The sequence below is a fragment of the Narcine bancroftii genome, chromosome 8 (genome assembly GCF_036971445.1).
Source record: "Narcine bancroftii isolate sNarBan1 chromosome 8, sNarBan1.hap1, whole genome shotgun sequence".
In the NCBI taxonomy this organism is placed as follows: domain Eukaryota; kingdom Metazoa; phylum Chordata; class Chondrichthyes; order Torpediniformes; family Narcinidae; genus Narcine; species Narcine bancroftii.
Genome location: NC_091476.1, coordinates 74657032 through 74685027, shown reverse-complemented (window position 1 = coordinate 74685027; position 27996 = coordinate 74657032). Strand labels below are relative to the sequence as shown.

Here is a 27996-nt window from a genome sequence, read left to right as displayed (position 1 = left end):
TGGGGAGAACATACAAACTCCTCACAGACAGCGTGGGATTCGAACCCCAGTCGCTGGTGCCATAACAGGGCTGGTGATAAACCGCTGACCAGGTTGGAGCGCAATCAAGGCAGGCAAGGATGTTGCTGGGACTTGAAGAACTAAGTCACAGGAAAGGTTTGGACAGGTTCGGACTTTATTCCCTGGAGCACCAAAGAATGAGAGGAGGATTTAATACAGTACATCCCTGTGTTAAGAATGACTCGTACTTACGAACAGGCCACACGCGGCTTCAGCGGTTCGTTGGCACGAGGAAGGAGAATGCTGCCCACCATTTTAACTTGGACCGCAGCGTGTAACTTTGCATCAGCCTTAGATTTCTCTCCTGCATTTACCTTCGTGACCGTTGCCTCCGAACCATAAAATCTGAGGCGAGGGCTGGAGAAGATGGTCCGGCAAATTCGACTTTAAAGACAGACCTGGGAACAGATCCGTTTTGAAACCCGGGAACTGCCTGCATACAGGATTATGGTGGGTGTAAGCAGAGTAAATGCCAGCCGGGATCTTTGCGCTGAGAGGGTGAAAGGGGAAAAGTGAGTGGTTGGGGGTGATGTGGGGCAAGCTGAAGTGGTGAATGCAGGCTCAATTTTAACACTGAAGAAGAATTTGGATAGGGACATGAATGGGACGGGTATTGTCTGGGTGCAGGTCAATGGGATGAGGGAGAATAATAGATTAGAAGGGGTCTGTTTTTTTTTCTGTGCTGTAATGTTCTGTGATTAACAACAACACTCAGATTGTCTCCCGGACGTCCTGAAAAAGAAGAAAATGCCTCCTGCAAACGTGAAGGTTTCAACACCTGCAGATTTAATTACTGAGAGAAGGTCCTTCCTGTGCAGAACGCACTGAATTAAATAAAAGTTGTGTGACATTGTTGTTTGAAAGTTGGTTGAAGGGTGGAAACTCAAGATGGTTCCACTCAAGCCTCGGGAAGGGCTCTCAAACTCCATCTCAAAAGCGTCCACTCCTGCTGCCCCTGGTTGGGTGGGTGGGCGTCAGAGTCAATGCTGTACGAGGGCCAGCAGCCCACAGTCCATGGGGTGGGGAGAGGGCGGGGGGCAGGAGGGCAGGGAGAGGGTGGGGGGGGCAGGACTGGGAGAGCGGGGAGAGGGTGGGGGAGAGGGTGGAGGGTGGGGAGGATGGTGGGGAGAGGGTAGGATGGCAGGGAGGAGGGTGGGAACCAGCACTCACTTTATGGTCTGGAGTGAGGGATGGGGCAGGAAGTGGGATTATTCTGTCCTTCTTAGTCCGAGGAGTGTGACTCCGGGAGCAGGGGGCTCGTCGCCGAGGGGACGTTCTGCTGCTTCTGGTCCATGACCTCCAGGATGTCATCGAGGATGGACGGCCCCAGGTCCAGCTGGAGGGAGAGGAGGGACATGGCATGTGACGGCAGAGTGGCCGGGCTCTCGGCTGGGGCGCTAGGGTGCCCTTCCTCACCATCCAGGTGGAGCCTGGGGGGTTTGGGAGGGGGCTCTGACTTCGGGGGAATCACGGGCAGCGAGATGGCATTCTTCAGCAGGGGCGAGAGGCGGTCCGGGGGTTTCCGGAGGCTGGCAGTCCTGGCCGTGCCAGCCAGGGAGCCGATGCCGGGGAGGAGGTGAAGCTTGCCCTCCAAGAAGGAGAGGTCCCCAAAGACATCATCCCCCCCACGGCTCCCGATGTGGATGGTGTGCCGGAAGTCCCCCAGTGGCGAGCTGATCATGTCCGTGCTGAGGACGCCGCGGAGATTCACCTTCCTCCCCTTCTGGCTGCCCTGTGGCTTGAGGTGGGCAGGGGCCTTGGCGGACATCCCTCCTTCAGTGGCTGAAGGCAGCTCAAGTCCTTCCAGTGCCGCTCGGCAAGAGCGGGGTCCCAGGGGTGGCCAAGATCCCAGCAGATCTGGGGAAAGGGGGCTCCAAACTTCACAGGCAAAGGGTGCCTTCTCTCCTGGAGGGTGCAGAGGGAGCACTCAGGGTGGGGTGGGTCCCTCAGCCTGGTCTTGCCTGGAGCTGTGGAGAGAACAAAGAAGGTGAAGGGTTATTGGTCTGGGATGGGGATTTTGTCGGCTGTGGAAGGGGAGGGGGGGCGTACTGTTCCCCAGGAGGTACACCAGCAGGGGTGTACACCCTCCTCACCGCCCCTCCCTCAACACTCCTCCCCTCTCACCAACCCTCCCTCCTCACCGCCCCTCCCACAGTGCTCCCTCTTCACCCCTCCTACAATGCTCCCTCCTCATCACCCCTCTCATGCCCCTCCCTCCTCAGTGCCCCTCCCTCCTCATCACCCCTCTCCCTTCACAGTTCTCCCTCCTCAGTGCCCCTCCCTCCTCAGTGCCCCTCTCCCCTCACCACCCCTCCCATGCCCCTCCCCCTCACCACCCCTCTCCCCTCGCCGCTCCTCCCATGCCCTTTCCTCCTCAGTACCCCGCCCTCCTTACCACCCCTCGCCCCTCCCAGGGCTCTCCCTCCTGCCTCCTCCCCAGGTTGTGTGCCACAAACTAGCTGTCCCCTCGCTCCACTTCGAACTGTCCTGGCCAACTGTAAATTGATGTGGGATTTCCGGAGGTTTGAAGGATGATTTAAAAAAAGCAAATCTGTCTTTGTTCAACCACACTCTTCGGGGCAAGAGAGGAAGGGCCAAGCTGCAATGAAGTGTAATCTGTTGCGTACACAGCACTATTGTCACGCCCCTGTCTTGGAGTGGGGCCACATAAGGAGTGGAGTTATGGCCACTCCAGTATGTGGGGGGTGGACGTGACCCAGTGAATGTGCAGTCTCTTTTACACAATGGCATGCATTGAGCATGAGGTCACCGGTTTGGAAAGGGTGCCAATGCACACAGGTTCTGTCCCAGGCCGACTGCAGAGGGGCGACCCCCCACCCCCAACTCGTAGCATTAAACAAGCCCATCAACTCACCTCCTCTCTAATTGGCCTGCACCCTGGCCCCACATGCGGGATGCAAGGGGGTGCCAGACAGTAGTGTGGATCTCCCAGAGGCTGCCCATTTCAAATCCCTGTCCCCAATCCCTTGCTGCCCTGCCAGGCGGAGACCACCCGCAAATTGGAGGGGGGGGGCGCGACTAGAGGTGGGGGAGAGTTCAAGCGCTGCTGGAGTTCACCAGAATGCCGCTTTGGCACCACGGTGGGGGGGGGGGGGGACACACTGCGGGCACCTCATGGGGGTGGATCCAGCACCTCCCTGTCACCGCCTTTGGTAACCTCCGGCGCCTAAAAATGTAGCTCTGCACCCCCTGGGAACAACCCCATGTCTTCCGACTGGGCCTCCTCCAACCGGATGGCATTAATGTCGACTTAAATTTAGACAACAGCGCAATGACAGATCGAGCCCCTGCTGCCCAATTGTCACCCCGTTAACCTGCAGCCCCCAGTACGTTTCGAAGGGTGGGAGGAAACCAGAGCCCCCCCCTCCCCCGGGGAAAACACATGCAGATACAGGAGAACGTACAAACTCCTCACAGACAGCACGGGATTCGAACTCTGGTCCCGATCACTGGCGCTGCAAAGGCATTGTTACGCCAACAGTGCCGGCCTTTCCGTGGCTTTCGTTAAACACCCCACCCCCCCACCGTTGTCTTTCCCTACTTCTGTTTCCCCTTCTATTTTCTTTCACATAAACAAGATCAACTCTTACCTTGTCCCTTAACCTATCCCATTAACACCCTTTGCTGGTTTGGATTCCTCCCCCTAGCCAGCGCTGTCTGAATTCGGAGACTCTCTGTGATTTCCTGCCTCTGGCTCATTCCTTGAGGAAGGGCTTAGGCCCAAAACACTGGCATCGTATCCTATGGATGCTGCGAGACCCAGTTGAGTCCCTCCAGCGTCTCTGTTTTTACCACAATCACAGTGTTTGCGGACTATCGAGTTCCCCGCCCCCTCATCCCTCGGACCCTTTCCAGTCCACCGACCTGCATAAGGTCGGCTCCGCTGGTAGCTTGCTGCGCACACCTCCCTCTCAATCTTACCACCTTACACCTGCTCCCTCTGGTTCTGGACTTCCCTACCCTGGGGAGAAAACTTGTGGTTCTTTCCTTCATTGATGCCCCTCGTGAGTTAATTAACCTCGACCGGGGTCCCCCCCTCAGCCTTCCCCCAGCCTCCGTGGAGAAATGTCTCATTTCATCCCAGTGGGATTGAGCACAAATTATTAACCGAGTGTCTGGCTCTCTCTAGAAACACACAGAGAGATGTTGGAGGAAGTCAGCCAGTCTCTCAGTCTCCGTAAGAGGTAAAGATGTCTTATTGACGTTTCTGGCCTGAGCCTTTCACTTAAAAAAAATTTAGACGTACAACATGGTAACAAGCTCTCCCGGCCTACGAGGCCCGCACTCTGCTCAAATACCCTTATGAACCCTCCAAATCCTGTCCGCCTTTGGAACTTGGGAGGATGTCATGGAGGAAACCCACACAGACCCAGGGAGGAAACTCCTCGCAGACAGCACAGGGGCTTGATCCTGGGTCACCAGGGCCGTAGCAGCGCTACACTAACCATGCCACACACTTCCTTCAAGGTACGAGGCATCGGTTGTACATCTTGCGGACGCTGCGAGACCGGCGGGCATCTCTCTGTGTGTTTTTACATTGGCTACTATGATAATCTGGCCCCACAGGTCTGTATTTATTTTCACCTTTGCTATATGAAGACACTGCTTGACCTGCTGAGTTTCTCCACCTTTGTGTTTTTTTTAGTTCAACCACAGTGTCTCAGTTTTTTGTGATTTTTCAATGACAATTTTTCTCCAGCAAAATATTTCAGTAACAGTCGGGTCCAGAGCAGTGATCCTCAACCTTTCCTTCCCACTCACATCCCACCTTAAGCGGTCCCTTACTAATCACAGAGCCCCAATTACTTCAGGTGGTGTATGATGGAAAGAGAAAAGTTTGAAAACCATAGTTCCAGCGCAAACCTGATGAGATTAATGGTCTGAGGAACGGGGAGGAAGCGAGATGTTTAGTCCAATGGGTCGAGCTCAGGGACGAAAGGTCCGATCATACACGCCCACCTACACAAGCACCGTGGCAAAGGGAAATTACGTCTTGTTGAAACTTGGAAAAGAATTAGGCTCATTTCAAATTATATGGGGGTTGTTCTTGGACTATGACCTTAATCTTTAGTGTTAATCTGGAATGTTGGTGTGGTGTTCTCCCTTGCTAAGGCTGGGCCACCAGGATTTATTAATGTTAATCTTCAACCTTGCTGAGGGAAAAGGGTTTCAATTTTTGTTACATACTATTTTAGGGTATTGCCTGTGCTTTGGAATGTACTTAGAACCATAGAATGCTACAGCACAGAAAACAGGCCATTTGGCTCTTCTATTCTGTGCTGACCATCATCTCCCTAGTCCTGATGACCTGCTCCCATTCCTGAACCCTGAACCCTCCAGGGCTTTCCTATCCAATTTATTCTTAAAACATGCAACCGATCCCGCTTTCACCACATCAGATGTCAGCTCGTTCCACACTCCCACTGCTCTCTGGAGTGAAGAACTTCCCTCTAATGAACCCCCAAACCTTTCCCCCTTCAGCTTAAAACTATGACCTCTTGCATTTATCTCCCCCCAATCTAAGTGGAAAAAATCTATACGTATCCACTGTCTATGCTTCTCATAATCTTGTAAACCTTGATCAAATCTCCCCTCATTCTTCTACACTCCAGGGAATAAAGTTCAACCTTTCTCTTTATCTCAGTTCCTGAAGTCTGGGCAACATCCTAGTAAATCTTCTCTGCCCTCTTTCTATCTTATTGAGATCTTTCCTCTTGTTCAGTGACTAAAATTCTTCAAATTTGGCCTCACCAAAGTCTTATACAACTTTACCATAACATCCCAGCTCCTGTACTCAATACTTTGATTTATGAAGGCCAAGATGCCAAAAGCTCTCTCTATAACCCTGTCCACCTGTGACGCCATTTTCAGGGAATTATATATCTGTATTCCCAGATCCCTCTGTTCTACCACACTCCTCAGTGCCCAACCGTTCACTGTGTATGTCCTTTCTTGGTTCGTCCCTCCAAAATACAACACCTCACACTTGTCTGCATTAAACTCCATCTCCCATTTTCCAGCCCATTTTTCCAGCTGGTCCAGATCCCTCTACAAACTTTGAAAACCTTCTTCGCCATCCACAAAGCCTCCAATCTGCAAACTTGATCATTATTGTAAATTTTTTTTCAATCTTGTAGCAAACTTTACGATTGTATTGTTCAAATATTTTATTGTAAAATATCAATGAAAACATTTTAAAAGGAAAATAATTTTTTAGCTAACTGATTCTGTTAACTAGTTAGTCTGTTTGTCAAGATTACATTTGCACAAGCATTCAGTGAGCACAGACTTTAGTCCCAGGAAAACAATTTGCACAACGTCAAGATTTTTTGCGCTCACTAAAAACTCGAGGGAACACTGGTGGAGAGTTAAAATGACTGGTTACTGGAAACCCATGCTAAGATCCACAAAGAGCAGGCGTTCAGCAAAGCTGGTCACGGGGGAGCAGGGTGTGTGGGCGATGACGGGGAGGGGGGAGAGGGAAGGGTGCTGAGAAGAAAACAGGTGGGGGAGGGGTTGGAGGCGGGGATCTGGAAGCAGGAGGAAACTCTGAGGGAAACAATGCCCCGCCCCCTCCACGTTTGGACTTAAAATAACCAGTGGAGAAAACTTCTGCCTCACTCTGACTCTGATCACAAAGAAGGCTCGCCAGCGGCCATACTTTCTGAGGAGTTGGAGGAGATTTGGTACGTCACCAAAGACTCTCGCGGATTTCTACACGTGTATGGCGTGGAGCATTCTGGCTGGTTGCCTCACTGCCTGGTATGGAAGCACCAACATTCAGGACAAGAATAAACTCCTGAGGGTTGTTAACCCGGCCTGTAACATCACAGGCACCAGACGTCACCCCATCGAAGACGTCTACAAGAGGCAGTGTCTTAAGAAAACAACCTCTATCCTCAAAGACCCCCCACCAACCAGGCACAAGGATGGGTCCCCCCCCCCCAAAGCTATCGGATTCCTGAACGGGCAATAACCCCCAGAAGCGGCCTCACTTTCTCCTATTTTTTTCATGATTCTAGATTTTTTTTGTCTTGTAATAAAACAGAAAATGTGATATTACACGAAACTTCCTTTAGTCGACTGTAAGGCAGACGTTAGCAGAAAATGCCCGGCTTCCTTTACAGTCAGAGAAAGAGAAGCAAAAGAGAGACCCTCAGAGTCACCAAGTCTCCGTGGATTCGCCTCCAGCGCTCTTTCGGCCACACAGAGTCCAGTCCAAACCTCCAACAAGATCAGCACCACAGTACCCTCTCACACCCCGGTTCCGATAGCCGGTACCCCTTCGGCCGGTCTCCAGCAGTCCGAAGCCTGGTGTGAATCCCTCGACCGCCATCTCCAGCAGTCGGTGTGGGTTCCTCGCCTCGTCTTACCAGCAGCCCTGCCACCTTCAGCCGCTGAGCCCCTCGCTGATCCGCTGCCATGGTTCTCTTCTTCTCGAACAGGGGGGAGTGGTCTCCCTGTTTCCTGGTAGCCAGTCCTCCACTTCCCCAGAGTCTGCAACCCCTCATGCCCGCTGCTGAGGACAGGAACCACCAGCTTGGGCCCAGGCTCCGCGGGCCAATAAGAAAATAGCCTCTATCCTTAAGGACCACTCCCCCCCACACCCACCACCACCCAGGCTGTGCCCTCTTTTTACTGCTGCCGTCAGGAAGGAGGTGCAGGAGCCAGAAGGCCCAGGACAGCTTCTTCCCCTCCACCATCAGATTCCTGAATGGACCACGAACCCCAGACATGGCCTCACATTCTCCGATTTATTTGAAATGTAATTTATAGGAATATTTGAACTGTGATGCTGCAGAGTGTTCAGGACAATAAATTTTGACTCCGAGCTGGTCGTCGAGTGTGGACTTGGGATATTGGAAACAGATGTGAACTGACCGCACCCATCTCACAGCTTGACCTGCTGTCCCATGGAGTTGATAGACATATCCTTTCAAGTGACCTACTCTTGCAAGTACTGCCTTATCTCACCAGATTCACATACTTTGGAGCGGATTCACAGCTGATGCAATGCAGGAACTTAAAGTTGGCCAAGGAGCTGATTGTTGATATCAGTAAGGGAAAACCAGAGGTATTCGATCCAGTGATCATCGGGGGAATCAGAGGTGTGGAGGGTGGGCAAATTTAAGTTCTTGGGAGTCACCATCTCGGAGGATCTTTCCTGGACCCAACACACTCAAGAAGAAAGCCCGTCAGCGCCTTGACTTCCTCGGGAGGTTCGGTGTGACGCCGGAAACCCTAGCAAATTTCCACAGAGGTGTGGTGGGAAAGTGGGCACCAATACCCCCCCCCCCGAAGCGTAAAGCCCTGCAAAAGGTGGTGGACACAGCCCAGAACCCTCCCCACCATCGAGGACATCTGCGGGAATGCTACCATGGGGTGGGGGTGGGGGGAGCAGCAGCGGATGTCAAGGATCCGCACCACCCGGCTCTGTTCTCGCTGCTGCCGTCAGGAAAGAGGTCCAGGGGCCACAAGACTTGCAGCAACAGGTTCAGGAACAGCTGCTACCCCTCCACCATCAGACTGCTCAACAACAAACTCAATCGGGGACTTGTTTACAGACTCTGACTTGTGCACGTTATTGATTTTTTTCCCTCTCATTCTATATTACGTGACCTCATCGCCAGATCCAGTTCCAACAGGGTCATCAGATGACATGAGCGTCACTGGCCTCGTCAGCAGCAATGATGAGTTGCGCTGCAGAGACGAGGTGGGAAATCTCATGAGTGGGGTGCAGGAGTAAACTCTTGAGCCTCAACATGGACAAGACGAAGGAGATGATCGAGGACGTCAGGAGGACCAGGGACAACCACCCTCCACTACACATCAACAATTCTGTGGTGGAGAGAGTGGACACACCAAGTTCCTTGGAGTTCACTAGTGACCTATCATGGACCCTCAACATCTCCTCACTTCCTGAGAAGACTGAGTTGGGCGAGACCAGCCATCATCACGTCCACCTTCTACAGGAGCTGTATTAAGAGTATCCTGGCCGGTTACATCACATGTGGGGACGGTGGCTGCAGAGAAATGGATTGGAAGTCAATCCATTGGACCACAAGAGCAGCAAAGAGGATCACTGGAGTCTGTCTCCCCTTCTCCCATAGATGTGATCTACCAGGATCGTTGGCTGGAGAAGGCGCACAAAATCATTGAGGATTCCCTTCCACTCTGCACACGGCATCTTCTAGCTACTCCTGTCGGGGAAGAGATCCAAGAGGATCAGAGCCAGCACCACCAGACTGAGGAACAGCTTCTTCCCACGGGCAGTGAGAACGCTAAACAACCAAAGGAACCACTCACACTCACCCTCCGAGACCCTCATGTTCACAAAGCAATATTTATTTATTTGTATCGATGAATACTTGTCCTGCGTGTGTATTATGTGTTGTGTCTGGGTGTGTGTCTACATGTTTTGCACTGAGGACTGGAGAACGCTGTTTCATCGGGTTGTATTACTACAGGGGAATCACGCTGCTCTCCATTGCAGGCAAAATCTTCGCTAGGATTCTCCTAAATAGAATAACACCTAGTGTCGCCGAGAATGTTCTCCCAGAATCACAATGCGGCTTTCGCGCAAACAGAGGAACTACTGACATGGTCTTTGCCCTCAGAGAGCTCCAAGAAAAGTGCAGAGAACAAAACAAAGGACTCTACATCACCTTTGTTGACCTCACCAAAGCCTTCGATACCGTGAGCAGGAAAGGGCTTTGGCAAATACTAGAGTGCCTCAGATGCCCCCCAAAATTCCTCAACATGGTTATCCAACTGCACGAAAACCAACAAGGTCGGGTCAGATACAGCAATGAGCTCTCTGAACCCTTCTCCATTAACAATGGCGTGAAGCAAGGCTGCGTTCTCGCACCAACCCTCTTTTCAATCTTCTTCAGCATGATGCTGAAACAAGCCATGAAAGACCTCAACAATGAAGACGTTGTTTACATCCGGTACCGCACAGATGGCAGTCTCTTCAATCTGAGGCGCCTGCAAGCTCACACCAAGACACAAGAGCAACTTGTCTGTGAACTACTCTTTGCAGACGATGCCGCTTTAGTTGCCCATTCAGAGCCAGCTCTTCAGCGCTTGACGTCCTGTTTTGCGGAAACTGCCAAAATGTTTGACCTGGAAGTCAGCCTGAAGAAAACTGAGGTCCTCCATCAGCCAGCTCCCCACCATGACTACCAGCCCCCCCACATCTTCATCGGTCACACAAAACTCAAAACGGTCAACCAGTTTACCTATCTCGGCTGCACCATTTCATCGGATGCAAGGATCGACAACGAGATAGACAACAGACTCGCCAAGGCAAATAGCGCCTTTGGAAGACTACACAAAAGAGTCTGGAAAAACAACCAACTGAAAAACCTCACAAAGATTAGCGTATACAGAGCCGTTGTCATACCCACACTCCTGTTCAGCTCCGAATCATGGGTCCTCTACCGGCATCACCTACGGCTCCTAGAACGCTTCTACCAGCGTTGTCTCCGCTCCATCCTCAACATTCATTGGAGCGACTTCATCCCTAACATCGAAGTACTCAAGATGGCAGAGGCCGACAGCATCGAATCCACGCTACTGAAGATCCAACTGCGCTGGGTAGGTCACGTCTCCAGAATGGAGGACCATCGCCTTCCCAAGAACGTGTTATATGGTGAGCTCTCCACTGGCCACCGTGACAGAGGTGCACCAAAGAAGAGGTACAAGGACTGCCTAAATAAATCTCTTGGTGCCTGCCACATTGACCACCGCCAGTGGGCTGATATCGCCTCAAACTGTGCATCTTGGCGCCTCACAGTTTGGCGGGCAGCAACCTCCTTTGAAGAAGACCACAGAGCCCACCTCACTGACAAAAAACAAAGGAGGAAAAACCCAACACCCAACCTCAACCAACCAATTTTCCCTTGCAACCGCTGCAACTGTGTCTGCCTGTCCCACATCGGACTTGTCAGCCACAAACGAGCCTGCAGCTGACGTGGACATTACCCCTCCATAAATCTTCGTCCGAAAAGCCAAGCCAAAGATTTGTACAATTGGATGACAATAAACTTGATTTGATGAGCATTCAGCCCATATCCCTGCCACCATTCTTATTCATGTATCTGTCCGAATATCCTGCACCAAACATCAGGTCTCTATCTGGGTAAATGAAACAGAAAGTGTTCAGCAGGTCAGACACTGTCTCCGAGGGTCAAATCCCCTCCCCCTCACGTTGGATATGAACCAGCACATGGCACCAGAGAGGGAGAACACCCCACTGGGGAAAAGACTAGGAAACATTCCTGTGGGGCCTGACGTCTTGGCAGTGAATCAAGCTCCATGGCCAAGAGCCTCACAGCAGGTTGCTGGAGACCAACTCTTGGGAACCAGAGTGAAGGTGCCGACAGCAGACCTCTTGAAGGTCTTTGGGCGCTGACACTTGGCACATTACAATCACAGTGTCTGTAGGCTTTCATGTTTCATTTGGAGTACTGCGTTCAGTTCTGGTTGCCTCATTACAAGAAGGATGATGAAGCTGCGGAGAGGGGGCAGAGGGGATTCACCCAGATGTTGCCTGGATTGGGAAACAAGTCTCTCATGAGGCGAGGTTATTAGAGCAGGGACTTTTCTCTTTGGGACGAAGAAGGATGAAAGGAGACTTGATAGAAGTTGACAAGATTCTGAGAGGCAACGACATGGTCCACGGCCAGCGCCTGTTTCCCAGGGTTGGAACTGCAAACACCAGAGGACATCTGTACAAAGTGGTTTAGGGGACACATCAGGGAGAAGTCTTTTTTACACAGAGAGTTGTGGGGGCCTGGAATGCCTTGCCGGGGTTGGTGGTGGAGGCTGGAACAATAGGGACATTTAAAAGACACTTAGACGGGTACACAGATGGAAGAAAAATTGAGGGTTATGGGTGTGAGGGAGGGAAGGATTAGTTTGTTGGGTAAGTTGTAGAAGCCGGCACAACATCTTGGGCCTATAATGTGTTGGAATGTTCATCGTTTCCAATCACATTGAGGGATCCCCTCTCAATCTTCTAAATCCCCAGATGGCTCAATCTCTCCTCACAGGCTGACTCCCCCCCCCACCCCACCATCCCTGGAATCAACCTGGCGAACCTACCCTGCATCGCCCCCAAAGCCAGTCCATCCTTCTTCGAGTAAGGAGACTAGAACTACACACAGTTCTCCAGATGTGGCCTCACCAGGACCTTGTCCAGTTGCAGCAGAACCTCCTGGCTCCTAAACTCAACCCCTCCAGCAATGTTCCATTTATCTTGTTACCCGGCTGCACCCGCCAATCAACCTTTAGCGAATGATGCACAAGCCCTCCCAGGTCCTTCTGCACAGCTGCCCGCTGCAATTGCTTGCCGTTTAAATAAGAATCCGATCAGAATCTCTGGGGCCAACACCCTCTCGGGTGGCACAGTTCTAACCAACGTCATTGAAGAGGAGGAGACGAGCCCAAGGATGGCGACCGTGGCGGTGGAGGACCAGCGAGGCACCCAGAGGTGGCGAACTGCTGGCCACCCACGGACGAGGATCTCGCCTGGGCTGCGGGCGGCTCGGGACCGAAGGACTCACACTAGCCTGCAGACTGGCTGGATACTGGCTGAGGGTGGGGCTACCAGGTAGCGGAACCAGGATGCGAGAGGGTGCCGAGAGAGTCTCCTTTTTTTTTTTTTTTTTTTTTTTTTTTTTTTTTTTAAATTTTTTTATTTTTCACACCATAAATCACAATAGCCATGATATACACTATTTCTTTTCACACATATACAGTGACTTTTTCTCCCCCCCCCCCCCTTTCCTCCCAAACCACCCCCCCACCCCCCCCTCTCATCCATTTTAGGTATACAATCTAGGTTGCATTAAGCCAGTCAGACAATGTTGTCATTCAACCAAATTACACCAGAAATTCTACTGAGTCCATTCTTTTCTTTCCTTCTCCTTCCATCAACTTAGGTAATGTTTGTCCCCGGTAGGTTTTTGCTATTGTATTTAATGTAAGGCTCCTATACTTGTTCGAATATTTCAATGTTATTTCTTAACCAATATGTTATTTTTTCTAATGGAATACATTTATTCATTTAAATTTGGTAGTTTCTTCCTTTTAATTTGGTTATGTATTCCATTAATATTTAAAGACATATAGTTCAGCGTAGCCCTTTTATATTTTGTTTATCTTCTCTTTCCGTTTTTCCATCATTACCTTTCCTCCTTTTCCATTTCTGTTTTCTTATTTTCAACTCTTTATAAGACAACATTCCTACAACATCTAACATTTTCCTTATTCTCCTATTTCTATCTTATTTATCCCCAATCTCCCCTTCACCTCCTGAGTTGTCCTTTATCCCTTGTCGGACAACCACATCTCCCCTCTCCATTTGGATTTGCGAATCCACTCGCAAGCGTCAACTGATTTTGCAGTGACCGCTATTTCCCCCCACCCCGCCTCCCCCAGAAAAGATTTCACTTTTCATATGTCACAAAGGTCCCTCTTTTAATTCCCTCCTTATTCTCTCTATTCCATTACCTTCCCTTATTAATTCTTGTCTATACTATCCATATTTTCCTCTAAGTACAGATACATTCATGTATGCTCATTGTCTCTATTCACTCTTATACCTCTTTACCCGCATACATATCAATCGTGATCATTTTTACTCTCATTACCCGTCTTCATCCCTCAGTCTATTTTTGTCTTTACCCACATACATATCAGTCGTGATCATTTTAACTCTCATTACCCGTCTTCCTCCCTCAGTCTATTTTTGTAATTGTTCTGCAAATTTTCGTGCTTCTTCTGGATCCGCGAATAGTCTGTTTTGTTGTCCTGGAATAAATATTTTCAATACCGCTGGATGCTTTAGTATAAATTTATACCCTTTCTTCCATAAAATCGCTTTTGCTGTATTGAACTCTTTTCTCTTCTTTAGGAGTTCAAAACTTATATCTGGATAAATGAAGATTTTTTGCCCTTTATACTCCAGTGGTTTGTTGCCCTCTCTTACTTTTTCCATTGTCTTCTCCAGTACCTTTTCTCTTGTAGTATATCTTAGGAATTTTACTACAATAGATCTTGGTTTTTGTTGTGGTTGTGGTTTAGAGGCCAATACTCTATGTGCCCTTTCTATTTCCATTTCATGCTGTAGTTCTGGACATCCTAGGGTCTTAGGGATCCACTCTTTTATAAACTCCCTCATATTCTTGCCTTCTTCATCTTCCTTAAGGCCCACTATCTTTATGTTATTTCTTCTGTTATGGTTTTCCATTGTATCTATTTTTTGAGCTAGTAGTTCTTGTGTCTCTTTAGTTTTTTTATTAGATTCCTCCAATTTCTTTTTTAAGTCTTCTACCTCCATTTCTGCTGCTACTGCCCGCTCTTCCATCTTGTCCATTTTCTTTCCCATTTCTGTTAAGGTCATCTCCATTTTATTTATTTTCTCTTCTGTGTTGTTTATTCTTTTTCTTAAATCCTTAAATTCCTGTGTTTGCCATTCTCTAAATGATTCCATGTATCCTCTAATAAGAGCAAGTATATCCTTTACCTTGCCTCTCTTTTCTTCTTCTATTTCACCATACTCTTCCTCTTCTTCTTCCTCTGGGTTGGCCATCTGTTGTTTCTTTGCTGCCCTTTCCTCCTCTTCTATCTTGTTTCTATTGTCTTCTGTGGTCTCTTCTTGCTGCAGGTGTTCTGCAGCTGTCGTTGCCGGCTGTGGAGATCGACTCCCCAGCTGGTCCCCCCTCCCGTCGGTGTGTTTTTTTTCATTCGCATCGCGCATGCGCGAAACTTCGCGCATGCGCGGTTGCGCACTTTTGTTCGGCTCTGCGAGCCATTTTTGTAGTCCATTATTTACCGACCTGAGGGAGCGGGTTTCTCTCTCCGCAGCGGGCCTCTTCGGACAGGTAAGGCCTTCACCTTTTTCCTCCTTTGTCTTCTCTTCCTCTCTTCTTACCGTTGCTTTCGACTTTTCTTTTTTTGTCGCCATCTTCTTTCCACCTTTATACTCACTTTTCTGTAACTTTTATTTCTGTGCCTTTGTGTTTTCTCTTGTTTTTCCCGACTTTTCTGGAGAGGGCTGGAGTTCACCGTCCGGCCACTACTCCATCTCGTGACTCCTCCCGAGAGAGTCTCCTGATGGTGTCGGAGGTTTGGATCCAGAGCTTGGGTTGCTGACGGTTGTGAGTCAGTGGGAGCGCTGAAGGTGGATCCACGGACACTCAGTGGCTCTGGGGGGGGGGGGCCTCTTTTGCTTCTCTTTCTCTGATGGTAAGGGGCACCAGGCAATTTGCGCTGGTAATATGACATTTTCTGTTGTATTACATGATCTTGAATTTGTCTGATCTGGTCAGGACCTCACCAGCCTCGTGGCATGGTTAGCTCGACGCTGTTACAGCGCCAGCGGTCGGGACCGGGGTTCGTATCCCGAGCTGTCTGTATGGAGTTTGTACATTCTCCTCATGTCTCCCGGGGGAGGGGGGCTCCGGTTTCCTCCCACCCTTCGAAACGTTCCAGGAGCTGCAGGTTAATTGGGTGTAATTGGGAAGCACAGGCTTGCGTGGCCTGCATGTCTAAATTTTAAAAAAAACTTTTAAAACACTCCAGATGAAGAAAAATGGACTCAAAAACTGAAAATGCCGGTCAGTTCCTCAGTGGAGAGAACAAAGATCACAAGATAAAGGAGCAGAAGGAGGCCAATCGGCCCATCGGGTCTGCCCTGGCATTTAATCATGAGCTGATCCATCCACCCACCCAACCCCACTCCCCGGCCTTTCTCCCTGTAACTCTTGATGACCCGACTCATCAGATCCCTGTCAATCTCTGCCTTAAATACCCCCAACGACTTCACTTCCACGGTCGCCTGTGGCCACAACTTTCACAGACTAGCGACCCTCTGGCTGAAGAAATTTCTCCATGTCTCTGTTTTAAATTGACGCCCTTTTACCCTGAAGTTGTGCCTCCTTTTCCTGGACTCCCCGACTGTGGGCAACATCCTCACCACATCAACTCTGTCCAGGCCTTTCAGCATTCAAAACGCCTTGATGAGGAGCACCCCCTCATCCCTCTGTACCCCATGGAGTACAGTCCAAGAGTCGACACTTGTTCCTTTCATTCCTGGTATCGTTCTAGAAAATCTCTGAACCCTCCCCAACGCCATCACCTCCTTTCTCAAATACGGTGCCCAAAACTGTCCACAGTCTCCATACGAGGTCTCACCAGTGCTTTATAGAATCTCAGCATCACATCCCTGCTCATGTACGATCCCTTTGAATTGAACATCAACAATGCATTCACCATCTTCACCCCCGACTCACCGTGGAGGTCGACCTTCAGGGGATCCTGCACAAGGGCTTCCAGGTCTTTCTGCACCTCTGAATTTGGAATTTTCACCTCATCCAAATGATATTCAGCCCATCTATTTCTTCTACCAAAGCGCATGACCGTACACTTCCTGACGTTGTCATTCATCTGCCCCCTCTTTGCCCATTCTCCTCTCTCTGCAGCCTCCACTGCACCACCTCCACGTGCAGCATGGGATCTGGTTCTTACTTGGGCACTCCCTTGGAGCGAGGACCTCATCGTGCGCCACCACGGAGCTGTGCACATCCTTCTCAAACAAGGCGCTAGTATAAATGATCCCCACATTGCAAAGTTGATTTCGCTGACTTGAAACCCCCTTGTTTCTCCCTCCACAGATGTTGTCCGACCTGATTTTCCCTGGAAGGGGGCTCGGGCCCGAAATGTCGGTGATGTATCTCTTTATTTCGTCACCAACAGATAGACTGGTCGAGCTCCTCCAGCATTTCAGTGTGTTTACTACGATCACAGAGCAGGCAGTTACACCTTGGTACCTGATATGTGTTAATCCCTGACCTTCGTTATCCTCCAATGAGTAAAGAACAAACAACGCCTGGTTTCAAAGTTCACGGAATTAGCTCAGCACCCCCCCCCCTTACAAAACTCGTATGCACCAGTGCCAGGTTCTGTTTACATGGAACCTTGAACTCATTCTCTGGCCCGTGGTGACGGCAAATGAAAATCGCCCCCCCCCCCTCCCACGGGGGCCGATCAGGTGTAGCTCGGAGGTGGCTGTTTACCGACAAGCTGAGCCTGGCTTGGCTCAGACAGGGCAGCCTTGCCCAAAGCACGGACTGCCAAGTTCTGGGAACACCCCCTTTCCCTATCTCCGTCTTACCATTCATTCTATCTCCTCTCGCACCAAACAGGACAGATTCTTACCTCCTCCCCGATCACATCCAAATAACACCTTTTATTGGTCTGGATTCTTCCCCCATTCTTTGAATTGTCAGACTTCCTGCTTCTGGCTTATTCCTCAGGCCCGAAACATCAGCGATATATCTTCTGCTATGGGCGCTGAGAAGACAGGCCGAGTTCCTCCAGCATTTTCGTGTGTTTCTATGCACTTTTCAGCAAACACTTCCTCTCAAGCTCCAGGGCCAATCCTGTGCTGAAGGCTGGATCAGATAAATACAATCACACTGGCTGGCAGGTCAGTGAAACTGGTGTGAAGCAACTTCAAAACCCTGACAATTATCAGGAGGGTGTGCAGGGAAAAATTAACCCCTGCTGCACCTGATTCCCTATCTGGACTGGAGAACTTCAGCTGCAAGGGCTGGAGAGCAGGAGGGGAGGTGCCCTTACAGAGAGCTTGAAAATCACAAGGGGCACAGATGAGGTGGCTTTCGTCTAAAACGAGGCAAAGATTTACAACGGTCTGGAGGGGCAACTTTCTTTCTTCCATACAGAGAATGGAAGGTAATGCAGAATGGGCTGCCAGAGGAAGTGGTAAAGGCGGGGACGATGACAAGGTTTAGAAGCGATTTCAACAGGTACATAAATAGAAAGGGTTTAGAGGGACAGAAGCAGGCAAGATAGATACAGAGACAAGCGTCTTGGTCAATGTGTGCTGACAGCCTGGTGTGGGGGGTGGGCACCAATGCCCCCTCTGAGCATAAAGTCCTGCAAAAGGTAGCAGACACAGCTCAGGACATCACAGGCAAAACCCTCCCCACCGTCGAGAACGTCGACAGGGAACGCTGCCGTCGGAGAGCAGCAGCAATCGAGGGAAGATTTGATAGCAGTAGATGAAACGATGAGGGGGACTGACAGAGTAAATGTAGGTCGGCTTTTCCCACTGAGGGTGGGCGAGATACAAACCAGAGGATGTGGGTTAAGTGGGGAAGGGGAAAGGTTTAGCGGGAACTTCTTCACACAGAGAGCGGTGGGGGCTGAAGAGGTGAAAGCAGGCTCAATTTTAACATTTATATTTGGACAGACCGCTGCATGGGAGGGCTATGGACTGAGTGCTGAGACCTCCCCCGACCGTCAATCACACCTCCCATCTTCCAGTGCCCCACTCCCGTCCCTTGCCTCCTCCTTGTCGCCGAGCATCTCCCTCAGCCCTCCTTGCTTTTCTTCCCCCTCCCCCCTCTGCCGGGCATTTACCCTCTCCACCCCTACCCCCTTGTTATTTGGTTGTTTGCCTCATTTTGGAAGGGATAGGGCCGGAAAAGTTGACTGCCCTGTGCTTTCCACGGATGTTGTTGGACCTACTAAGTTCCTCCAGCACCTTTTGTATATAATTTTGCCTCAGGTTTTCTTACTCTGCAGGCTCAGATTTATTGTCAGACTACATACATGTCATCACATACAATGACGAGATTCTTTTTCCTGCGGGCCAGGCAGAATTATCACTTATTGGTAGTGCAACGTACCCATCTAAACAAATAAAGAAATGTGAACAAACTGACTACAAAACAGAGAGAGAAAAATCGATAAAATGCACAGAGTCCTTAATGAGTCCCTGATTGAATTTGTCATTGAAGAGTCTGATGATGGAGGGGCAGCAGCTGTTCCTGAACATGGCGATGCGTGTCTTGTGGCCCCTACACCTTTTTCCTGATGGCAGCAGTGAGAACAGAGCATGTGCTAGGTGTCGTGGATCCTTGACGATTGCCGCTGCTCTCCCAACGGCAGCATTCCCCGTCGATGCTCTCGATGGCAGGGGAGGGATTTTACCCATGATGTCCTGGGCTGTGCCCACTGCCTTTCTGCAGGGCATGGGAGTTCCCACACCAGACCGCAATGCAGCTGGTTCCGACGAAGGGTCGCACACCCGAGGCATTAATTCTGCTCCTCACTTCACAGATGCCACCTCACCCCAGCACCCTCGCAGGGCAGGGCCCTCGGTGGCGAGGCTCATGGGCACCAGGGTGGATCCGAGATTCGTGAGGGTGCTGAGGGCAAAGAGTGCCTGGGGAGGCCGGGGTGGGGGGCGCTGAAGGCTTCCAGATCGTGTTAGAGGTTTGGATATGGGGTTCCGGTTGCTGATGGTTTGGAGTGAAGAGGCTGTGGGAGGCGAATCCACGGACACTCGGCATCTCTGCAGAACGGCGACTACGAGAGGCGTCAGGCGATGAATCTTTACATTTTAAATTTAGACATACAGCACATAACAGGTCCTTTCAGCCCATGAGCCTGTTGACCTACAACCCCCATACGATTTGGAGGGTGGGGGGAAACCGGAGCCCCCGGGGAAAACCCACGCAGACACGGGGAGAATGTGCAAACTCCATACAGACGGGGCCAGATTTGAACCCCAGTCACTGGTGCTCTGGGAGGGTCAAAGCGAGGGGGAAATGACAGGACACAGCGGCCGGAACTTACTGATGGGAAACAGTGAAACATGTCTATAAGATTCTGAGAGGCGCCGACAGGGGCGATGGCCAATGCCTGTTTCATAGGGCGGGACCAGCAAGCACCAGAGGAAGTCTGTACAAAGTAAAGGGAGGGAAGTTTAGGGGAGACGTCAGGGGGAAGTTTTTTTTTTACGCAAAGAGTTGCGAGGGCCTGGAATGCCTTGCCAAGGGGTGGTGGTGGAGGCTGGAACATTAGGGGCATTTAGGACACTCTTAAACAGGCCCATGGATGGAAGAGAAATAAAGGGTTACGGGGTAGGGAGGGTTTAGTACAGTGGTTTTCAAACGTTTTCTTTCCACTCACACACCACCTTAAGTAATCCCCATGCTCTGTGATTAATTAGGGATTACTTAAGGTGGTATGTGAGTGGAAAGGTTCGAAAACCACTCGTTTAGTATGCTTTTTAAGGGAATATATGGGTCGAAACCATATCAACTGTGCTGTCGTGTTCTATGTTTCTCAAGGTTAGAAAGGAGGGCGGCAGGATGTGAAGGGGAACCTCTGCTCTCCACCTCCCACCCACCCACACACACACACACACAAGAGCACTCAGGGAGGTCCACAGCCAGCAGCTGGAACAGGCAAGCAGAGGCTGGAGGGAAGCCATGAGACGAGCCCGCGTTAATTCGGTCTTTACCGCGCAGGATCAGATTCAGCAGCAAGACAACGCTGGGAACACCGTAGTATCAGATGGCTCAGCCCAATGCGCCAACACTGACCAAGTTCTGGTCCAGAATTGGGTCTCATTTTAGAACACAGGAGCAGACGCAGGCCATTCAGCCCATCGTGTCGGCCCCACTATTCCATCGTGTGCGGACCCATTGCCCCATCGTCCGACCTTTCCCCCTCGATATCCTGTCTACTCAGACACCTATGAATCTCCGCCTTAAATATGCCCAAGGAAAGTGGCGAACCTCCGGAGCTGCACACAGTAGTGAAATCCACTAACTGAAGAAATTCCTCCGTATCTCTGATCTTCAGTCCCGAAGGTGTGCCTGCATTCGGCCCTCTCTTGTCTGTGTACCTGACCAAAGGTTTTCTAAACATAGGCCCTGCCCTCGATGTTGTGCCGACTTATATACAGTATTCCTACCAAAAAAAAACGAAACTCGTCCACCCACATAGCCCTCTCTTTGGACGTCCCCTCTTCCTATCTGCTCGTTCCACACATCCTCGGCCCCTAAGGTCCTCTCTTCCCTCTCTCATCTTAAACCCATGCCTGCAACCATCCACCTTATCGATGCCCTCTGTTAGTGGAGAACAGCTACTTAATAAAGTCTTTAACCACCCTGGACAATGGCCTACCAAATCGACCTAAAACCTTCCCTCTGCTGTTCTCTCTCCATATCTGCTGTCTGACCTGTGAGTGTTCCAGAATTTTCTGTGTTCAGAGGCGAAAGGATGGCTTAATGAGGACTGTGACATGGCCTACTCACCGCCCCTTCCTTCTCAATGCCCCTCCCACAGTGCTCACTCCTCAAAGCCCCTTCACTCTGTCCCTCCCTCTGCACCACCCCTCCCTCCTCAATGCCCCTCCCTCAGTGCTCCCTCCTCACCATGCCTCCTTCCCCATCTCTCTCTCCTTCCTTACCTCTCCCTCCTCACTGCCCCTTCCCCCTCTGTCCCCCCTCAACCCCCTTGCAGTGCTCACTCCTCACTGCCCCTCCCTCCTCACCACCCCTCCCACAGTACTCCCTCCCCATCATCCCTCCCTCCTCTCTGCCCCTCCCTGCTCACTGCCCCTCCTTCCTCACCGCTCCTCCCACAGTGCTCACTCCTTAAAGCCTCTTCCCCCTCTGTCCCTCCCTCCTCACCACCCCTCCCTCCTTAATGCTCCTCCCACAGTGCACCCTCCTCACCATGCCTCCTTCTCTGGCTCTCTCTCCTTCCTCACCTCTCCCTCCTTACCACCACTTCCCCCTCCGTCCCTCCCTCCTCACCGCCCCTCCCAAAAGTACTCACTCCTCACTGCCATTCTCTCCTCTTCCCTTCACTGCCCCTCTCTCTTCACCGCCCCTCCCTCCTTACCACTCCACCCAGTGCTCCCTCCTCCTCCCTCTTCACTGTCCCTCCTCCTTCACCACCCCTCCCTCACTGCCCCTCCCAGTGCTCCCTCCTCCTTCACCACCCCTCCCCCACAGTGCTCCCTCCTCACCGCCCATCCCTCCTCACTGACCCTCCTTCCTCACCGCCCATCCCATGACGCTCCTTCATCACTGCCTCTCGCTCGTGGGATGGGCAGTGAGGAGGGAATGCTGTGGGAGGGGTGGTGAGGAGGGAAGGGGTTGTGAAGAGGGAGGGGCGGTGAGGAGGAAGGGGCAGTAGGGAGGTAAGGAGGGAAGGATGGTGGGGAGGGAGAGGGTGAGGGAGAGGGTGAGGAGGAAGGTGAGGAGGAAGGTGAGGAGGGAGGGGTGGCAGAAAGGGGGTGAGAAGGGAAGGGCCATGGTGAGGGAGAGGGGTGAGGAGGGAGAGGGTGGTGGGGAGGGAAGGAGTGAGGAAGGAGGGGCGGTGAGGAGGGAGGGGTGAGGAGGGAGGGGGCGATGGGGAGGGAGGGGGGTTAGGGGAGAAGGGCAGAGGAGGGAGGGATGATGAGGATGGAGGGGAGGTGAGGAGAGGAGGGATGGTGAGGAGTGAGGGGCAGAGAGGAGGGAGGGGTGAGGAGGGAGGGGGCGATGGGGAGGGAGGGGGGTTAGGGGAGAAGGGCAGAGGAGGGAGGGATGATGAGGATGGAGGGGAGGTGAGGAGAGGAGGGATGGTGAGGAGTGAGGGGCAGAGAGGAGGGGGGACAATGGGGAAGGAGCAGGTGAAGAGGGAGGGGAGTGAGGTGTGAGGAGGGTGGGGTTGATGAGGAATGGGAAGTGAGGAGGGAGGGATGATGGGGAGGGAGGGGGTGAGGAGGAAGGGGAGTGAGGAGGGTGGGGTGGGGAATGGGCATTGGATTTCTAAAGGAACAACAGGAAATCAATAATCATCTGTCATAAAAAATGAAGGTGCATATTATCTCCCAGGAATGCATTCTCACTTCAAAATCACTCTGCTTAAGAAATGATCCATCCCTGTGGATGCTCACCTTTAGTTTAACAAAACTTTCCCCCACTTTTCCATCATTAAGCCATTAGCAGAGTTGCCAATGCTCTCCCTACGGTTTTAAATCTCCCTACAGAATGGGCTCAAACACTTTGGATTTCACACGGGCTGCCTGAGCTGGGCTGCGGCTCACTGAGGAACTGCCTTGATTTGATGTGCAACATCACTTGAAGATTTGCCGTCCCTGGGACGTTTAGCAGCCAGCCGAGCGCCATTCTCCCTGCGAGCCACCCACACCCACCCCCTTTCACGGCACACACAGACCTGATGTACGGTGGGCTGCAGATGAGTTATATTTGTGTCCTCTCGTCGCTGCTCAACCGCTTTCCCTTCCTACGGACGGGACGTTTGTCCTTCTGGCTCACTTTCATCGCCAGCTCTTTGAGAATGGGACTTGGCTGCAGATGCCTTCAGTAGTATTGTTTCCAACGGCCTGATAGCACGATAGTTAACTCATTCACCACCCTGACAGAGAGCACACACATAACCCTCCCCCCACCCCACTTCAACAAGACGTTTCAATTATGTCATCCTCAATCTGTTCCTCGGCACTATGTGACTTACTGGAGGTCCCCCCCACCCCCTTCCCTCCTGTCTGCATCGAGAGACAGAAGGCAGATGGTCTCATCGCACCGCCCTTCCTCTCTCTGGGACTCCTCTAAGCTCAGATGTTGGGACAAAGCTTGACAACTAAAGGAGCACCGACCCCTGCCCTCGACCTCCGACCCGTGCGTCGTTGGTTACCTCCCCGCCCCCCCCCCCCCCACCCCCAGGTTATTTTCCGGCCCTTCTCTTCAGGAAGGGGGAGCCAGAGGTGTACTATCCATTGGAGGTATCACAGGTGGAGAGGGTGAGCAAATTTAAATTCCGGGAGTGGGGGAGGGGGGTGCGGGGGGGGGAGGGGGTCACTATCTAATGGAGAATCTTTCTCAGACCCAACAAACAAATGTCATCGTGAAGAGAGCACATTTGCAGAGGATCGGTCCGACACCAGGAATTAAAAAAATTTAGACGTATGGCTTGGTCACCGGCCATTTCGATCCACGGGTCTGTGTCGCCCAATGAACTACACAGCCGGTAGGTTTCAAACCATAGGAGGAAACTGGAGCCACCCCCCTGGGGAAAACCCGCGCAGACACAGGAGAACGTACAAACTCCTTAAGGATAGCGCAGGATTTGAATCTCAGTCCCGATCGCTGGCGTTGTAAAGGCATTGCGCCAACCCTGCCGCCCCTGGCAGACCTCCACAGAGGTGTGGTGGGAAAGTGCGCTGACCGGCGACAACACGGTCTGGTGCGGGGGGCACCAATACCCCCTGAGTGTAAAGCCCTGCAAAAGGTAATGGACACAGCTTAGGACATCACGGACAAAAACCCTCCCCACCACAAGACCAAGGAACAGAAGCAGGCCACTTGGCCCATCGAGTCTGTTCTGTAAATCTACACTAAGCTACTCTACACTAGTTCCAATTTCCAGCCTTTTCCCCATTTCCCTTGATACCCTCACTAATGAGATACTTGTCTATTTCTTGTTTAAATACTCCCAGTGATCTGGGCTTCCACTGCTGTATGAGGCAGCGAGTTCCACAGATCCATGACCCTCTGGCTAAAGAAGTTCTTCTGAATCTCTGTTTTATATGGATAGCCTCTAATTTTCAGACGATGACCCCTTGTCCTTGATTCACCAACCAAGGAAAACTACTTACCCCCATCCACCCGACCTAAACCCTTCAAAATACGAAATGCCTCTATGAGATTTCCTCTATTTCTCCTAGATGCCAATGAATACAACCCAAGATCTGCCAAGTGCTCCTCGTATGTTAGCTCTTGCATTCCGGGAATTATCCTGATAAATCTCCTCTGCACCCTCTCCAATATCATCTCATCCTTTCTAAGATTGGGGATCCAAAAGTGCACACAGTTCTTTAAATGGGGTCTCACCAGTGCCCCATAGAGCCTCATCAAGACCTCTTTACTCTTGTACACTATTCCTCTTGAAATAAAGGCCAACATAGCATTCGCTTTCCTCACTATCAATTTCACCTGGTCATTAACTTTTAGATTTCCCTGCACGAGGACCCCCAGGCCCCTTTGCACATCCGAGAGGACCCCCAGGCCCCTTTGCACATCCGAGGTCTGAATTTTCACCCCATCCAAATAGTATTCTGCCTGTTTGTTTTCACTGCCAAAATGTACAACTGTAGCAGGGAACACTGCTGTCGGAGAACAGCAGCGATCATCAAGGATCCACACCACCCAGCACATGCTCTGTCCTCGCTGCTGCCATCAGGAAAGAGGTGTAGGGGCCACAAGACTCGCACCAGCAGGTTCAGCTGCTCCCCCTCCACCGTCAGACTCAATGACAAATTCAATCATGGAGTCTTCAGGACTCTTACACTAGGCATTATTTGTTTTTGAATATTTACTTTCTCTGTATTTGCAGACTGTTTACATTTATTTTGTTTACATTTCTCCATTTTGTATATGTATTTTTTTCTTGAGTACAGTTTGCTTTACTAATCAGTGGTAATTCTGCCTCGCTCGCAGGGAAAAAAATCTCAGGGGTTGTATGTTGGTACTCCTGACAAATCTGAACTTGAACTGGAAGCGTTAGGAGGGGGAGTCAGGGGGCGGTCATCTAAAACTGAGGTGTCCAGGGATTTCACACAGAAGGTGAGGAACCTCTGAAATTCTCAACCGGCGAGACCGGATGACAGGAGGCATTTGAAGAAGAGGTAGATTCTTGTTTGAAAGATTGTGGGGAGTGGGGGGGGAGGGAAATCGAGGGCTCCAGAGAACTGGCACAGAAGTGGGGTTGAAAGCAGAGCAGACCGACTACTGTCCTATTCACTGGCAGGACAAGATGGCGGGGCCTATACCAGAGAACTCAACAGCACAGAAAGAGGCCCTTCTGGATGATGCCAAACTATTATTAGTCCCACTGACCTGCACCCAGTCTATAGTCTCCATACCTGTCCATATTCTTCTTACATGTTAAAATTACTAAGCTCGTTCCACACTCCCACCACTCTCTGTGGGAAGAAGTTCCCCTAAACTCCTTCCCCTTTCACCCTTTACCCATGTCCTCTGGTTTGTACCTCAGCCACCCCCCCCCTCCCACTCAGTGGGAAAAAAATAGTCAAACAAGAAAGTCTGCAGACCCTCCGATTGCAGATTACAGGAAAGAATGCTGAAGAACCTCAGCAGGTCATGCAGCATTCTTTACACCGTAAAGCCTGCTTGCATTTACTGTAAATACTTGTGTATAATGCGTTTCATGTATAATACGGCCACCCTCCCCTCACCCGGCCGAGTCGCGGTGCCATCTTCCCCCCCACTCGCCCGCCCTAGTCGTGCTGGCATCTCTCTTCCCCCTCGCCTGCCCAATTCACGTTGCCGTCTCTCCCACCTCGCCCACCCAAGTCACACTGACATCTCTCTCTACCCCTCTTGCCCAAGTTGCGTTGGCGTCTCTCTCCCCCTTGTCGTGCTGCCATCTCTCCCCCCTCGCCCACCCGAGTCGCGCTGGTGTCTCTCTCCCCTCGCCCGCCCGAGTCGCGCTGGCATCTCTCCCCCTCGCCCGCCCGAGTCGCAGTGATGTCTCTTTCCCTCTCCCCCACCCGAGTCGCGTTGGTGTCTCTCTCCCCTCTCGCCCCAGTTGCTGATAATTTTACTTATCATTTAACCTGGCAGAATTTTTTTTCTAAAATTATAACCTCATGTATAATGTGACCCCCCCCCCCCCCTACTTTGAGCTCAAATTTTGGTACAAAAGCTTTTGCATTATACTTGAATATTTACGAGTCATCCCTGCCCCTGATTAGCTGGGATAGTGCTGACCACCACGAAGACCATTCTGGGATGAAAGTGGATCATGGGGTTGGGGGGGTGTGGTTGCCCAGTCAGGAGAAAAGCAGCTCCCCTCCCCTTCCAGAGAGTAGTGAATCTGTGGAATACTCTGTCTGATGAAGCAGCAGATAATCAGAATTTGTCACAAACAAGTCACGAAATTCGGTGTTTTGCGGCAGTGTCACCAATCAAATGTTCATTTAAAAAATAACAATAATAGTGGATGAAAAGTAAGGCAGGGTCTGGAGTTCACTGATCATTTGGGAATCTGGTGGCGGAGGGGAAGAAGCCGTCCTTGTGCCACTGGGCGCTCGTCTTCCGGCCTCTGTACCTTCTCCCCGATGGTAGCAGAGTGAAGAGGGCTTGGCCTGGGAGGAGGAGGGGTGGGGGCTCCGTGAGGATAGAGGCTGCTTATTTTTCTAATAGTTTATTTAAAATTTTGACTACACAAGCGGTCAATTTCAAAATTAAAAATTACAATCATGGGGTCCATGATGGTTGCACCCCAATCCCCACCCACCCAAGAAAAGACCAAAAGAAAAAGATAGATTAAAAAGGGGTAAAAGTAGCATTAATGTCACATAAGTACTCGAGATGGCAGAGGTCGACAGCATCGAGTCCACGCTGCTGAAGATCCAGCTGCGCTGGATGGGTCACGTCTCCAGAATGGAGGACCATCGCCTTCCCAAGATCGTGTTATATGGCGAGCTCTCCACTGGCCACCGTGACAGAGGTGCACCAAAGAAAAGGTACAAGGACTGCCTAAAGAAATCTCTTGGTGCCTGCCACATTGACCACCGCCAGTGGGCTGATATCGCCTCAAACCGTGCATCTTGGCGCCTCACAGTTTGGCGGGCAGCAACCTCCTTTGAAGAAGACCGCAGAGCCCACCTCACTGACAAAAGGCAAAGGAGGAAAAACCCAACACCCAACCCCAACCAACCAATTTTCCCCTGCAGCCGCTGCAACCGTGTCTGCCTGTCCCGCATCGGACTTGTCAGCCACAAACGAGCCTGCAGCTGACGTGGACTTTTACCCCCTCCATAAATCTTCGTCCGCGAAGCCAAGCCAAGCCAATAATGTATCATACTTAACTTTTGTCCACCGCAGCGGTTCTCAACCTTTTCCTTTCCACTCACATCCCACTTTAAGTAATCCCTCTGCCATCGGTGCTCAGTGATTAGTAAGGGATTGCTTAAAGTGGGATGTGAGTGGGAAGAAAAAATTTGAAAACCACTGTTTTACCCATCCCTCATTGACTCGTTCTGTGCAC

General features: G+C 51.1%; 1 protein-coding gene across 4 annotated transcripts; it reads right to left on the bottom strand.

Annotated features, from left to right (window-relative positions):
* Positions 1-157: 157 nt before the first annotated feature.
* Positions 158-23337, bottom strand: LOC138740891 (cdc42 effector protein 2-like). 4 transcript variants are annotated; one of them, XM_069894170.1, is made up of 3 exons: positions 23140-23337; positions 17308-17543; positions 158-2027 (listed from the first exon to the last, which is right to left on the bottom strand). In XM_069894170.1, exon 3 carries the CDS (start codon positions 1826-1828, stop codon positions 1283-1285), a length of 546 nt encoding a protein of 181 aa, XP_069750271.1. In that variant the 5' UTR covers positions 1829-2027; positions 17308-17543; positions 23140-23337; the 3' UTR covers positions 158-1282. The 4 variants fall into 4 exon arrangements, with proteins under 4 accessions (XP_069750271.1, XP_069750273.1, XP_069750272.1 ...); XM_069894172.1 differs by lacking the exon at positions 17308-17543; XM_069894171.1 differs by lacking the exon at positions 23140-23337 and having other exon boundaries at positions 17308-17603.
* Between the last annotated feature and the right edge of the window lie 4659 nt (positions 23338-27996).